This window comes from Pungitius pungitius, chromosome 14 (assembly GCF_949316345.1).
Source record: "Pungitius pungitius chromosome 14, fPunPun2.1, whole genome shotgun sequence".
In the NCBI taxonomy this organism is placed as follows: domain Eukaryota; kingdom Metazoa; phylum Chordata; class Actinopteri; order Perciformes; family Gasterosteidae; genus Pungitius; species Pungitius pungitius.
In genome coordinates this window covers 6928050-6943664 of record NC_084913.1, presented here as the reverse complement: position 1 = coordinate 6943664, position 15615 = coordinate 6928050, and the positions used below count along the sequence as shown (strand labels likewise).

Sequence of the window (15615 nt, the reverse complement as noted above, 5' to 3'; positions counted from 1 at the left end):
ATTTAATAATATGCGTCTTAGATGTGGTAATCGTAGGGTTTTTGCTTTTGTATAACCATAAGGAAAAATACACATGCTCATGTTTAAGGTACTGTTGTACAACTACTATGAAGACAAGAAGTATCTTGTGATATTTAGCTTGTTTGAATAACTGTCCAACTTTGTACTATGTTCAGCTATACTCAGTAGTTCTTTAGACCTTGGTCTCTTCAACTATTTGCACTTACACTATGTATTTAATTACACTATGTATTTAATTACAAGAACAAGAACAATAAATGTACCTTGATGTAGAACATCTCAGCCACTTTACTGATTAGTTCAAATTCATGAGACGACTTTAAGGGAGTGAAGATGAGTGAGTGTGATCACTGAAGGGGAGACCTGGAATGATGAGCTATAAATACAAGCCAATGAATTCTGGTACAGACGCACTCGTTGAGTAGTAGTTTAGTGTGTGTGTGTGTGTGTGTGTGTGTGTGGTATATTTAACTTGACTCTTGAGCCACAATGAGACTGAATGAAGACTGACAAGCGTCACCTGATGCAAAGAACTATTTTTAATGGCCCTCGGTAACAAAGCTATACAGAATTAACTTTACATTTTTCATTTTAAAGAAACTTACTCCAACAGGGAATAATTATGCCAGTCGTAGATGCAGTCAACAAAGTAAGAATTGAGGATTTTGCTGTACTATTGACAGTGAACCTAAAAACAATACTCATAAAACAAAGAAGCGTTAAGTCCTAATAAGAACATATTCAGTTGCATTCCAACTCCAAAAAGCACAGCCTGTTTTCAGATGTTGAGGAGTGTGATGGGGTGCAGCTGGAAGACAACACCTCTGGCCTTTCCTCCACCAGGCTCTGCAATATCCATCCTCAGAGCTGGATCCACCTGCACGTTAAATACACAAACACTCTTAAAAACACACACTGTCAGGGCTAATGGTCAAATAAAAAGTAATGATTATTGATTATACCTGGTTCCATTTATCACTTTTCTCGTAGTACACTGGAGTGACAGCTTCCCTTGGCGGCGACTTAGTGAAAAGCCTGCATGACATCATATAAACCGATCAAAAATTCCATACACATTAATGGAACTTGTCACTGATTTGTGTGGGAATGTAAGTGACACCTTATGAGGCGTTCCCTGCAGTCCTCCTGCAGTATGCTTATCCTGTCGCGACCCAGATGCAGCATCCCGTTGGGCCCTTCACACGCCAGACGGTTTATAGCCACGCGCAAGGCATTTATCTTAATAAAACACAAAAATCAGACAAAATTAGAAGGCACAATATGGTGTTTAATACTGCTAGCATACTACAGTTGGTTAGATATGCATTATTAGCTATCGAAATGCAGCACCAGACTGCGAAATCTTCATTGAAGACAATTGTTACTACTTCTATAAAGAAACCGAAAAAACATTGCCATAGAAAGAGGGAAGTGGAGCAGGCCTGACTATTTGAGAATAGGTCACCTTTTGAGAAGACACACTACAAATCACCATAAAAAAAAAAAAAAACAAGAGTCAGAAAGCTTCATGGCTGCTTTCTCAGCACAGCAGTTACCTCGGTGATGTCTTCTACGTCAACTTTGACGTCAAAGGTGAGTTCGATGTCGTGCTGTGGCAAGAGGCCCTGCTGCGTGTCACTGTTCCAGCCCAGGCCACAGAGGGCGCCGATGTAGCAGGTCCGCTCTTCATCAGTGCTACATTAAATGTGGGGAAATAATACACAGGCATTTGGATCACGCTTTTACGGTGTGCGGTTACAAGTCTGAGAGTCTGAATTACCGTAACTCCATGACGGGGGTGAAGAGCATGGTCAGGAGCGCAGGCAGTCCAGGGATGTCTGGCATGTAGGTTGTATCTCTCAGCTGAATGCATGTCCCTGCAACACATTTATAATGTTTTTATTTTAAACTAAATTTTATTTTGGGTCCTGAGTCGACTCCCCCCAGCGGCCTTTCTATGTGAAGTCGGCACGTTCTCCCTGTGTCTGCGTGGGCTCTCTCCGGGTACTCCGGCTTCCTCTCACTGTCCAACGACACGCTGTATAAAAGGTCATTTTTACACCACCAACTAGAGCTCATGCTGTCACTTGTCGGCATGTCTTTACGAGGAGGCGTTAGGTACCTGTCTGGTTGACTGACACAGTCCCAGCCACCAGCATCCTCTGATGTTTGTTTTGAGGATTTTCATTAAGGGTCAAGGAGTTGATGCTTAATTGGTCCACGCACACCTTCCTGCAGAAGGAGATGCACATAAGCAAGAGCACCATTCATGACACAAAGGTTCATTTGACCGTTATGGAAGCAATTGCTTACTTGTCCAAGGTCTTGCGACTCAAACTGAAGAAGTTGATCTTGTAAGGACTGTATGGGCCCACCAGCTGGACCTGTGGAAAGAAGGCTGCACTCAGACATGTCACATGACCGCATGTGCCTGCTCCTTTTGGCTGCCACGCAGTAGTCACTGTTCTGACAGAGGGAATGGCCGGTGCTTCTAAATCAACACAACACATGCACCGAAATGGCTCCATCTTCTGGACAGAGAACGGAGGAGCAAATGCCGTCATCAGCATCTTAAATACAGAGTGTGTGTACTAACAAATTACTCCCTTTTTTATTCAGTATAATCTATTTTTTTAATTCTTGCAAACATTTTTCTCTGGATGCAAAAAGCGCTTTGTAAAATTAACACAAAAATGAAATATGAAACTGCGGGGTATCTTGCCTTTGCCTTGGATTGGGCCTGTCGGCTTGTGGAAAAGTGGGCGAGTAAGTCGTCAATGATCTGCTTCTCCTCTTTCTTGCGTTCTTTATAGTAGCTGCTGGTAGTGTAAGGGACACTTGTGCTCTTTTCCATGTCTTGGTACATGGACATCAGATATTCGTGGTTTTGCTGCAACGCACACAAAAATAAGATCTAGACTGAGAAGGGATGTGCCGGCATGATTAGGATAACTCAACTTCTCACGACAATCCTAAATCATTCTTCACCCCACACATGTTCTTATGTTGCAAATTGGGAAAAGAAAACTGAATTTTGTTGTACAATCATACCTTAAATTGTTGTACTTATTAGGTTTTGCTGCCAGTATGAGTACGATTGATTTCCTTTTATAGTAAACACTGCCCAGTACATTTCATGCGAAACAACCGGAGCTTCAAAAAGATTACCTTGGAATCAAAGCTCTCTTCGGCCTTTTCAGCATGTTCTTCTTCCACCATAATGTCTGCCACGCTGGTTTTTGTTGTCTCCGTGTTGATGAGCAGCTGCACACGGATGACACCATGTAGGATGGAGTACAGCGACACGATGAGGGAATGGCCCTTCAGTAGTGTGACAAACCGATCGCGGGCCTTGCTGCTCCACGGGTTCCCGTGGATGATGGACTTGGCGGAAGGCCGCATTCCAATTACTTGGAACTCCTGAGCCTGAGGCCATGGGCAGAGCGTTGCTGTCAGCGCACAGGGTCGGACCGATCAAGTGAGCCGTAATTCTCTGACCACTAATGGTATTGATACCTGGAAAGGGTGAGCCTGGAGGTCGGCGGGGAGCTCCATGAGGCTGCGGCAGGCAACAACCGCAGTGTTGCCAAAGTCCAAGAAGAAGACCTGCAGGACAATTGAGGGCACTGGTCAAAAGGCCATATAAAATCCTGAGATTATGCAGATACACTAAACACAATCGAAAGGTATAGCTAGAATCCATAATCCAGACTTTCTATGATGTGATCAGCATATAACAGTAACTTAAAATAGTATAATGAGACTGTAAAGAAGAAAATAAGTAAAGGAGACTCGTTCAGGGAATGGAAACAACATTTTGAAGCGCTGCAGCTTGAAAGAGATATTCACCTCAACTGTATTGTCACGTATGTGCAGGATCTTGGCGCGGTAGTACATGTTTGTGTCATTGGCCTCAGAGTAAGGAGCCAGGCACTGCAGGTTGGGGTAGAGCGACGCAGTAAGAGGGACCAGCTGCCGCGAGTTTATCTCTCCTGTCAGAAGGCGCTGCTTCACCAAGCTGTCTTCATCCACTCCGAAACCCCAGAAATGACCAATATCCAGCACCTGACGCACAGATCAGAGTTTAGAGAGAGTAAAAACATTAGAGATCCAAAGCCCTCGTTAAAAAGCCAACAACTAGATATCAATTTTGAAACCGGCCTGTTTGTCCAAGTTAAAAAGGAAAATGGCTGACCTGTGTGATGTTTACCGCAAACAAGCGGCTTGGGGGTAGCTCGTTTGGGTTTATGTTCCCACTCACCACCGTCACCGGGCAGACTGACTGGCTCTGCAGGTCCACATTCACCCTGCACAGAAAATGGACATTTAAGAAGTTATATTTATTGCTGTTTTGATGTTGCCTGCCTGAACATCATATTATAACCACGCTTAATAGTGAAGTTATAGTTGCATAGAAGCGGTTCTTTATATTGGAATATTGTTATTCCAATATTTGTTAAGACAAGGCTTCAAGTATCTGTATTTGAATAGAGCCTGTGTGTTGCTCACAGATAAGAGTACTCTATGCCGATGGATATGGAGACTTGCATCCAGTGGAGCATTAGAAAAGCAGGGTTATCACATGATTTCTAAAATGTATTTATTTTTGTTATTACTGGTAAATCCAAAGCAAAAAGTGACATTGATGAATTGTATTATTGGATACCTTATATGCACTTTAAACACTTAGAACGAGTATATATATTTGGCAGAAGTAAAGCATGCATGTTTTTGTGTTAAGTCTTTTTAGTTTTACAACCAGTTTCTGCACTTTCTGAAGATTTTTTTAAATAAAAAAAAATAATGATTGATTTTTTAATTCAATTCATCATTGACAAAATGATCGACATTAATCAATTATTAAAAAAATTAGTTGCTGCCCTACCCAATTTCCTACCCAGTGTGAGGTATGAAGAAGCTGGTGCTAGCTCTGCCTCAAACCTCCACTCTCTTGAGTCCAAGTGATAGCTGGAGTCATGCAGAGCGTGGAAATGTCAGATTATATTAAGAGAGTGCAGCAGTACTGACCAATGCATCCTGTGGTGCAGCGGGTTCCACTTTCCAAAAAGACACACACTAAAAAAAAAGTGCTATCATGCCATTTTCAGCATGCAGAATGGTCATCATAATGTTTGAAGAGTGCCATACCGTGCAGATTTTATGTTATGGCATCCTTTAAAGGTGTCAATCTGCTCGGTGGGGAAGACAGACAGCTTCAAATCCCTCTGCTTTGCCAGGAGGGCGAGAGACACCTCAGGCAAGACCCCCTCATCTTTGATTGTTGTCCTGTGAAACTCCACATATGCTCTGAGAAAAACACCCACACACATACATACATGCACACTCAGTCAGACAACTATTAGTTTTCAGAATTCAGTGTTGTTGAATGAAATGGAGCAGATTAAAAAAATAAAATAAAAAAATAAAAAGTTGGGTTTTGCTACCTGGAGCTCTCAAAGGAAATGTTTTTGACCTGTCCACACAGACGGAACAGAGACTGCAGCTGCTTGTAGTACAGGAATGGGTATGGAGGGAGGTGCCTCAGCTGAAAACAACACATGGTCAGTTGCTATTTTATAAAACCATCACATCCTTCATAAGGCTGCAACTATTATTTTGATATAATTGACATCATTTTTATATACATCAAGTTGATATATAAAAGCAGCATTAAAAATGTATTCTAAAACAGAGCTGCAAATTAACATTGCAAAAATACTTCAGAAAGTACAGCTTGCTCCTTGAACATAATTAATAAAATACAAACCGGAAAATGTAACTGGATTTGTTTTAACTTCAAAACTTGTTCTCTACACTACACTCAAATCCACACACTCTAACCATCATTGTAGTGCAAGTAAATGTATACACCACATCTAAATACAGCTAAAAAATAGTTCTAGTTGAATTTCTACGAGTTGAATTTAAAATGCCGCGCTGGTTTAATGGATCACTTTTGTCTCTTTACAAGCATAACATCAACTACTGTATAACCCACAGTATATGCACACTAGACTACCGTACATGACCGCATTAAAAAGTACAACACAAAAATATGTGTCAACAATAACCAAAAATAATAAATAGTCTTGCCAACTGCTTTACTGCTGTTATTAGCGAGCTAATGCTAGCTTGATAAGCTGAATGACGAGTAAACAGCTGCTGGAGGCTCCTTAAGTTCCTCACGTCAAAACGGGACAACGTGGCGCTCCCGTGCCATGTTGGTTGACTTTTTTTGTTTGGTCAATGTGAAATGCTTGCACACCTTGGACAACTTCATTCTAACAGACGACTCTGCCTGCGTCATGTGACTCAAAACTGCCGGCGCTGCTGGCTGCCGTTTCCTCTGCATCGGCTCGGCTCTTATTTTTGCTCCACCCTACTCTCAACATCAAGGGTCTTACCATCACTGTTGTTTTGGGGTTGAAGCCACTCAACTCCCTGGTGGCCAAGTCGTCATCCATTTCTCCCTGGACAAAGTAGTTGGGGTAGTGGGCACCAGCAATGACCACCTGAGGCAGAGCGGGGCTATATTTAGGTCTGTCTCAGTAACTGAATATATATTTACAGGGACAACACAATCTGAGGCCGTCTAACGGAGAGCGCGGTCTCTGACCTGAAGAATGAACTTCTGCCGGTGTATGCTGGAGTAATCAAGGGACGGGAGGCTCTCCGGTACATTCATGTTGAACTGGGACACGCGCATTTTCAGCTCCTCGTACAGCTCTGCAACCTGTGGGTGACTTCTGATGAGCCAATCCATTTTACAGCTGAATCTCAATTATCTGATCAAGAACGGAGGTTTAAGACAAGACATGTTTTAACGGCCAGCCGTGCACTTGAAGGCTATAATAGTGTATCAGCATAACACAGATTAAAATAAATATTAAAAAGTTTCACTCTTTGTAATAACACCAAATATAGGATTAATGACTGTGGTTCAGTCATCTATATTATTTATATAGATTTATCCATAAGTTCAGTTATACTACACAGGTTGATGCTTGATGAACTCATGTTACACAGTCCTCTGCTCCATCTGTACCTCTCGGATCCTCTTGATCTGAATGAAGTTCTCTTTCCCCCAGACAAACTCATCCTAAGAGAAGAAAGCAGGTCAAGATTATTTAAGCTTCAAGAAATAATTACAAAAGAGAGGCGAGCGCTGCACTGACTGTTAATGCCCATATAAAAAGCTTTAGTGAATAGCTTCAATGTTAACATAGGCGGAGAGACTTTTGTCCAACTGGGGGCGGGGGGGGGATTGAATAAACCCTCTAAAAGAAAAGGAACAACAAGCATCTATTTTACTTTGGCAACTGGTCTGTGAGCTGCAGCTAGTAACACTATTTTCAACACATAAAGAAAACCAGATTATAAAAATGTGTGTTTTTTTTCAGTGAGCTCAAGTTTGGTTGTTGTTGTTTCCGTCACCTTTGGGTGTCTCAGCTGTCCTTTCTTTTTGGATAACTGCCATTCCTGAGAGTAGAATACAATGGGAAAGGGTTTTAAAAACAACAGCCATCAGTCTGATACGTATATTCATTGCTGGCAACACATTACCTTGAAGGCATTGACAAGACCTATGGAATCACTCGGTGTGCCACGGGTGAAGGCCAGCTTGCTCCTGGAATGATGAATATTACTCAGTGCAAAAAAGAAATAATATATTTTTCACAAATCCAATATTTGCATGTATTTCTGATGAAGACAAGTTGCTGGTTTGGGCGCTGTATGAAGGCCTGGCTGCATGTGAATCGGTGCAGCAACTGATTGTAACTCACCTGTGGCCAGCAACCTGCTGCATTGATGGTATGGCAAAGAAACTCTTCAGCGAGTGCGAGGCAGCTGAGTAAAAACACATTACATAATTATTTCTGTTGAGGTTATGTACATTAACAAATTTCAAGAGGGCCGTCAGGACTAAAATGACTATGAACAAGTGCATATGCAGTAATTGAGGTCCATTGCCTGAGGACAGACTGACCTATGATGAGGCACTCATCCAGGCAGCCGAAGATGTGGCCCAAGACAATCATCTTCCCCAGGTACGGGTCAACAGGCAGGTGAGCCAGCACACTGCCCAGAAACGTTAGCTCGCCATCGTGACCACTATCATCCCTTTTTGCAGACAGTGCACCCATCTACAAAACGAAACAGCTTGCGTCAATGCAACCACCGTCATGTATATCTCTGATGAGCTTGCAAAAGCTTACACCAGATCTATGACTTCAAATATTAAAAGGAGTTAGACCTGAGAAGACTGATACTTATATACACTTTTCCTCATCGCTATTAACCAGTTAGTTTTGGAATATATTGTAACACTGACTTAGAGTTGATCAAACTTTATGGTTGTATATTGCTGAAATGCTGGTCACCCGGAAGCCAAAGGCTAGCTTGAAATTCAAAGAGAGATCGCCAAGCTGTTGCAAAATCCCTACGATTTGACCCCTTTTTAAACTTGGTTTAGAAAGATGATATAAAAGGAAACCATTACGTCATATACTATAATTTTACCTTCCACACACACGACAATTCTGTGCTTCATTACCCTTACTTAACAGACTGGCAGGTGCAGATCTCCCATTGGAGAACTACTTGTGTAATACACAACGACAACGCGGTCAGCTGCCTGTCCAAATAAAACATACCACAAATATTTGATTCCTCATTGAGGGCTCTCGAAGGGAATAATCCTCAATCTCTATTTATTTACCTCTTTGAGTTGAAGCACTGTCCTCACTATGTCACCAATGTTGGGGGGTGACAGGGCTGTGGAAAGGAGGGAGCGCGGATCTCCCATATCCAGCAGCTTGACCTTCAGCACAATGGTGGCCAACGGGGCAAGCTGAGAGGAAGGCAGACATTAAGTAAGGTTGTCTTCTTGGGGTCAAAGCAGCGTTTTAAAAGAAATAGAAATCTCTTGGCAGGTGGACATTCTGTTACCAGCATCTCAGGGATCATGTAGTCTCGGATTTCATTTCTCCAGAACTCTTTGGTGACCAGACGGTAACAGTAGCCCTTAGAAACTCGACCTGCCCTTCCTGACAGATAGGGGACATACGTGCAAAAAGGACAGAAGTTAGTAGATGCTGAAATTTCTGAGGTAAAGTTCTGTTCTGCGAGTATTTTACCTCGACGCTGGTTGCAGTTGGTTTTGGACGCCCAGGTGAGACGCAAAGACTGATAGTTGGTGTCTCGATCACAGACCATGCGACGAGCAAGGCAGAAATCAATTACTAAAGAAAAAAAACCCCCTCAATACAGTTACAAATTTGAAATGCTTAATTATAAAATAAAGTCAGGGAATAAATAAAAGCAAGATGTGGGAAAACTAACCATATTTGACGTCTGGAACAGTAACCGAACTCTCTGCGATGTTGGTGGAAAGAATGACCTGGAAAGATGAAGACATCATCCGGTACAGCGGGTACTAAGAACAATCTTGGAACAGAATAAGATGAATGTTTTTTACCTTCCTGTATCCTGGGACAGGTGGAAGAAACACACCATTCTGCTCCTCTAGAGTCACACTGGAGTGGAGGGGATACACCTGCAATCTGAACCACAGCAGAACATGCAGTGTTCCAATAAAAGGTAAATATTCAACATTGAATTACACAAAACTGAACTTTAGTAGTCCAGCAAACAGACAATGAAAAAGCCATTAATTAGAGGGTATATTTTAACGCAAAAGCTCACCTTTTGTGGAACAGTTGGGCCAAGGCCTCCTGCATGTAGCTTATCTCCTGTATACCAGGCAGGAAAACAAGCACACTGCCCTGCTGTGACGAAGCCTGTTCTTTGCCGTTGCTGCTGAAACACAGAATGAAATGATGTGTCTGCTGATTTCTTAACTCAGTTAAGTATACAGAAATTCCACGGCCTCACCTGGAGTCTCTGCCCTCCATCTCATCAAAGCTCTGGATGAGACTGATGGCGAGTTTGTACATCTCCACTGAGATCTGAGGGTCCTCTGGATCAAGCAACTCTGTCTGATACAGACATACATTAAATTCACAGATTAGCCATTTGGCTTTGGTACAGACTGCATTAGCATCAGAAAATTGTTTCCATCTCATTACCCTGTATGAAAACAGGGCTTTGAGGTCATCCAGATAAAACTCCTCAATCGCATAAGGTGTCCCCTCCACATCAAATACATAGGCCGGGTTCATTTTGCCACAAATTGGGGTTGCGAAGTAGTCAGCAAACTCCTTGCAGTTAATGGTGGCTGACATAAGGATGATCTGAAAAGACACACATAAAAAAACAATTAACAGTTCAATTGATGCAAAACGAGAACAAAAGAGGGATTGTATTTGATCTTGCAATTACCTTGACATAAGAGGAGTTGGAATAAAGAAGTTTTCTCAAAACCAGCAGGAGAAAGTCCATTTCCTCACTGCGCTCATGAACCTTGGGAAAAGTCATAGCATCGAAATGGCTTAAAACAAAAAAGTGTGCAATTGTGCAAAATGTGTTGTTATTTTTCCACGCACGGCAGTTCCATACCGACATGAATATCGGGAAACACTGCAGGAGGGAACTGTAGTTTTTACCATTAACTAAAATTCACAAAATAAATCTGCCTCGTGTTTATGCACCTCATCGATGAAGATGTGGGAGTACTCTGTGAGGCACTTGGCTAAAACCAGTTTTTGCAGCAGCACTCCTGTAGTCATGTAGATGAGCCTTGTGTGCTCGGTAGCCATCTTTTCCAGTCCAACCTGGAATACATATAAGCAGAGCTGCATTGATAAATCTGCACCATACACACAACAATTGGTACCATCTCTTTTTGGCAGTCTCACTGGGGCATCTGACAAAAGGACCCTGCAACACCTGCTTCCTTACTTTAGTTGGTCAGATGGTCATAATCTAGGACTCAGGACAGTTTAACGTAATCTGATTCTGTCTAAATGTGGCACTTACCTGATATCCCACCAGACTACCCAGTGTACACTTCCGCTGGGTGGCAACCCAACGTGCAATACTGGAGGCCCCAATTTTGCGTGGTTGGGTGACCACAATGTTGCATGAGGAATTGTTGTCATTATAGTGGTCCAGAATGTACTGTGGCACCTGGGTGGTCTTTCCACTGCCCGTGGCTCCTTGAATGATCACTACAGAGTTGTTTTCTATGAGGGAAATCAGCTGGGAAAGAGAAAAACCCACACACACTCACATAAAAATACAAACAAACACGTGTACACAGTTGGAAGAAAAATGCATTTGGACATTTGCATGATATCACGTTGACAAATATGTAAATATCAAAATGTAGGGCAGATGGGTGCGCTAAGCAGATTTACAATGCACACAAATCCACACTCGATTATCTGCAAAAAGAAAGTATGCCTTGAATGACCGCATGAGATAACATTTACACACACTACTCTTTCCTACAAAACATTTAGTTATGCAAAATGAAATAACTTCAATCTTACACAAACAGTAAAAGCTTGAGTGCATCGCTGTCCTAAGGACATAACAGTAATTTCAGTAAAACTCGTTACATGACCAAAATAGGACGTCAAGAGAATGGAAGAGCACTTTGAGCCCCTCTCGCTGCAGGGTTGAGGGTATCTGATGTATGCATGCTGTATTTTACCTTCTGTCTGTTTTTGGTTATGGGCAAGCTTGGGTACTCATAGCTAGCAAGTGGGGGAGCGGTACCTAAGGACACAGAATTGAATGCACAAAAAACGGGGTTAGACCGTTTTGGCCAGGAGGCAGATTCCCACGAGCGAGTATGGTGCGGGGTAGGAGAAGACTCAAAGAAAGTTTAATACTCACTTCCTCTGTGTTCTGTTTGTTTAAACCTTCCGCTATCAGAGTTCACATTTTTCAGGTTGCACTCATGAGGAACATCCAATGGTCTGAATAAAATAAGGCAATGTTAATCAGTTCATACATTTTGGGGCTCTAATAACCAATCCTTTTTTCCTCCAGTTTCCCCCCCATGTTACATTTCATTTACATTAGTTATCAAAAGAACAGACAGACATCCATTTACTCTCATCTGGACTAATAAGTGATGGGCAAGTTCTAACCAGAACAGTTCACAACAATGAACTGGTAAAGTATTCAGTCAACCATTATTCAGCTTACACCAACTATTTTGTACGGTTATAATCCTATTACTGAATAAAATTGATTTTTCATGTACTAGCAATGTGCTGAAATTAAAAAGCTATGTTTATAGCAGCTTTCATCAAATCAAAAACATTTTCCTCTGATGGACAAGGCCCAAAGCACTGTGGTCGGGAGAGCATTCCCAGTTCTCTTTGCCTCTCACTCTGTCAAAGTGTGTGGGGGGGCCGGGGGGGGGGGGGGGCGGCATTCTATTGCAACAGCAGGGAAAAAACCCTGACAGCCCTAAGAGGAGCTCAGATAAAACACACCCAAGGCTTGTGCACACATGCACATGTATTCTTTCTCTCCAACGCACACATTTTGTGCAAGCTTCAAAAGGAGCTGACCTTACAACAAAGCTGCACACTGCACAGAGGAGAGTGCATGTGGGGTGAGCAGAGGTGACAGCTCTTAGTCAGTTTGCAATGTGTGACTAACTCTCCTGGAAAAAGTCAGCATGACAGGAGCAGTGGGAGGGACGATGGGGACAAGACAACTATAACACAAGAGGGTAAAACAATTCCAACAGCCAGACATTGGGGGATTGCTGCCGGTACACCAGTGCTTCTTCAATGGCATCCGACTCCAAGGGAGGTAATTGTAATCAAGTGAAGTTATGAAATTCACATGGACTGACCCAAGAGAAAAGAAGCTGAAGGCTCGCTCGTCTTTGCCCAAAATCTTCCAGGCATCAGCAGTGCAGTTTTTGTAAGTACAGCTTTCCTTTCAATTTTTTAGCAAGAAATGTTTTCCTGCACATGCTTGACAGCGGTTTCAATGGAATTAAATCAAATTAAAAGCTTAATTTTTGCAACCTGAAATCAACAAACTGTTTGGGTTCAACTGACCTCTGACCCTCTAGGGGGTGGAATTAGTCTGGAGAAATACCTACACCTAAGAAATTGTCTTTCACCCAGCAGGGATCAGAAAACTTAGTTGCAAGGGGATCCCGCGTGTGCATATATATATATAAGCTCAAAATATTAGCAGAAGCTTGCCAAAATAGGGCTTGATACATTTATTTATTTGTTAATGTCCTTTGTATGTTTTTGCTGCATTTGCTATTATGCAGTCTGTCCCATAGTCGAATGCCATCTTGTAGATCCAACCGCTAGAGAAATTAGCACTCGAGGCAATCAATATTGCAGCATTTATAATGTGTGAAAACAGTGCTGTGGGGTCATCATGGTCCGGAATAATGTAGTCTTATTTCTTTAGTTTTTCAGTGCTGTCTGCAAAGGACTGCCATGCCCCTTTTCAGCTGGATGAAATGGTCCCATGAAATAAAAGTGCAGGCTCCAGAAGAAGTGGATCTTTCAAAGACCTCAAGGGTCATTCCCAGTGGCATGTTGATCAGAGAGCTCCTGTGGCACGTGGAGGAGCGTGAGCGCTTGGTGAGGGAACTGGATCGAGAGCATAGGCTGGCCCACGGCGCGCTGGGTCTCCATTGGTTTCAAAATTACCCCAGGCTGCGGACCCTCATCCCCGCTTCAGAGCTACACCAGCTGGAGTTCCTGTGTGCCCAGATTCCACCCATCCACGCAGCCACTGTGCTCTCAAGGTGTGTCGCTGCGGCCATGCTCCATCCTTACATTTGTATGCCGTCAACAGTGGCGAGTGGCTGCAGCGTCAACACAGCGCCTGACAGCAGACAAAGCAGAGAAGACCCAAAGGGAAAGGGAGGCAGGGCAAGCTGCCAAGAAAGCCATTATGTGTTACTGTCACAGAGGCAGGCGATGTAGGATGTGAACATGTGAAGGATGGATGGATTTCTACTCATCTCTATGTTAGCCAGTATAGTGTATATATAATTAAAAAAAGATTGGCAAACTAGTAAGTTGGTCACATTGCACATTCGTGTTAAATTCCTGGGTCACTACAGTGTGCTCACATAACCACATTAGCAAAGAACAAAATATTTTTGTGAGAAATGTTTGCAGTTTCTAAAAGGTTTTGCTAAATGTCATTCTTTAAACCACAAAAGACCCCTTTTTTAATTATACATTATTAGAAAGTACCCATACACCAACTAAATTTTGATGCAAAACTTTGCCAGTCCAAAAAGTGTTCAATGAACTCAATTGGTGGATTGCAGGTTTCGTGAGCTCCTTGCCACCAACAACATAAGGCCCTGGGAGCTGTCTTCCGTCTTCAAGCAGTTGCTGGGGGACTGCCTCAGCAAAAAGGAGCACGAAGAGGAGAACTGCTCAGTGCAGGCAGCAGAGCTCCGTCCAATGGACACATGGACCAGTTGCTACTCACTGAAGCAGGGCTTCGTCACACCCACCGTCCCCAACTGTAGGGACAACTCAAGGGAGGAGATCCCAACGATCTCTGGATATGTAGATCGGGCCACAAGGCTCTCCAATTTGTTTACAGGGTCCAATCGAGACTGGGACCTTCCGTATTACTCTCCAGTTCCTCTAAGGCCCTCAGGGACCTACAGCACTAAACCGTGAGAGGAAGCACTGCTGCGGTTCGTTGAGAGTTCTAATACAAGGAAAATCAGTTATGGCATTCAAATCATCCAGTCAAAAGGCAATAACCTTAACATGCAAATTGAAGAAATTATAATTTGTGAACCGATTTTAAAGCCCTAAAGAGGGAACAGAGCTAAAAAATAAAAATAAGTTATGGAAAACTGCGGTCTGCAAAATTGTTCACAATACTGTACTCTTTACCGACAAAAAATTAAAATAAATGGGGCATGGAGGCCAGAATCAATTCACTTGAGTAACAAGCACCAATATCAAAAACGTTGGCATTTGACCGTGAGGTAACGTTATGATATACGAACCCGTTCTTTTACTGTGTTTACAGGTCAAACTTACAGTAACATCAACCAAGTTTAACATTTCATCAGCCATTAAAAAGCTATTGCCATGTATGTAGAATGTTGGGAGGCATTTAAGTGAAGAACCGGCAGTTAACGTTAGTGATTCATTACGAATGTCAGCTCAAACGAGGACAAACTCAAACTTTGATCAGAGCATTTTGAACAGTAAATACTTTTCAACACGTGACTAGGGCTCCGATAGAGGAAGGGATAACTGATAATAATAATAATAATGATGAGGGTGCAAAAGCACAAGAGAGACCAAAGGATGCTAGCTAGCTAACACGCGGTCAGCCACCTTTAAGCTAGCGTCAGTCGGCCCCGCGTCTCACCTGCTTTCTTTCGACGACGCCTCCTCGCATTTTCTTTCAACCACCTTTTCTGTGACTTTAACGTTTGCAAACGTCGTCCCCAGAGTGAACCAATCGGAAATTTGTTCCGCGGTGAACACCTTCTTCATGTTGTAATCGTTTGAAATCGTCTCATGTCTTTCTCGGCAGAGCCGCTCACTTTAACGCTAAACGGCAGGCAGGCGGGCGATGGGAGGCGCGCGCTACCGAAGAGCACATCACCCCCTGGCGGTCAGACAGTGAACGGTACTTCACTGGGATAAAAGA

At 42.8% G+C, this 15615-nt stretch overlaps 2 protein-coding genes across 2 annotated transcripts; one reads left to right on the top strand and one right to left on the bottom strand.

Moving 5' to 3' along the window:
• Nucleotides 1–440: 440 nt before the first annotated feature.
• On the bottom strand, nt 441–15538 carry tdrd9 (tudor domain containing 9). Its single transcript, XM_037487126.2, has 35 exons — nt 15331–15538; nt 11824–11906; nt 11639–11703; nt 10960–11181; nt 10632–10754; nt 10363–10443; nt 10110–10274; nt 9916–10019; nt 9727–9837; nt 9500–9584; nt 9364–9421; nt 9159–9263; nt 8971–9068; nt 8741–8872; nt 8009–8165; nt 7806–7869; nt 7585–7648; nt 7456–7500; nt 7067–7120; nt 6638–6754; nt 6426–6533; nt 5466–5566; nt 5170–5328; nt 4217–4328; nt 3871–4086; nt 3538–3627; nt 3190–3447; nt 2744–2911; nt 2335–2405; nt 2144–2253; nt 1802–1898; nt 1578–1716; nt 1142–1260; nt 984–1056; nt 441–898 (listed from the first exon to the last, which is right to left on the bottom strand). Exons 1-35 carry the CDS (start codon nt 15456–15458, stop codon nt 800–802), a joined length of 3981 nt encoding a protein of 1326 aa, XP_037343023.2. The 5' UTR covers nt 15459–15538; the 3' UTR covers nt 441–799.
• On the top strand, nt 12446–15337 carry rd3l (RD3 like). The gene is made up of 3 exons (XM_037487132.2): nt 12446–12870; nt 13381–13723; nt 14258–15337. Exons 2-3 carry the CDS (start codon nt 13410–13412, stop codon nt 14619–14621), a joined length of 678 nt encoding a protein of 225 aa, XP_037343029.2. The 5' UTR covers nt 12446–12870; nt 13381–13409; the 3' UTR covers nt 14622–15337.
• Nucleotides 15539–15615: the final 77 nt, after the last annotated feature.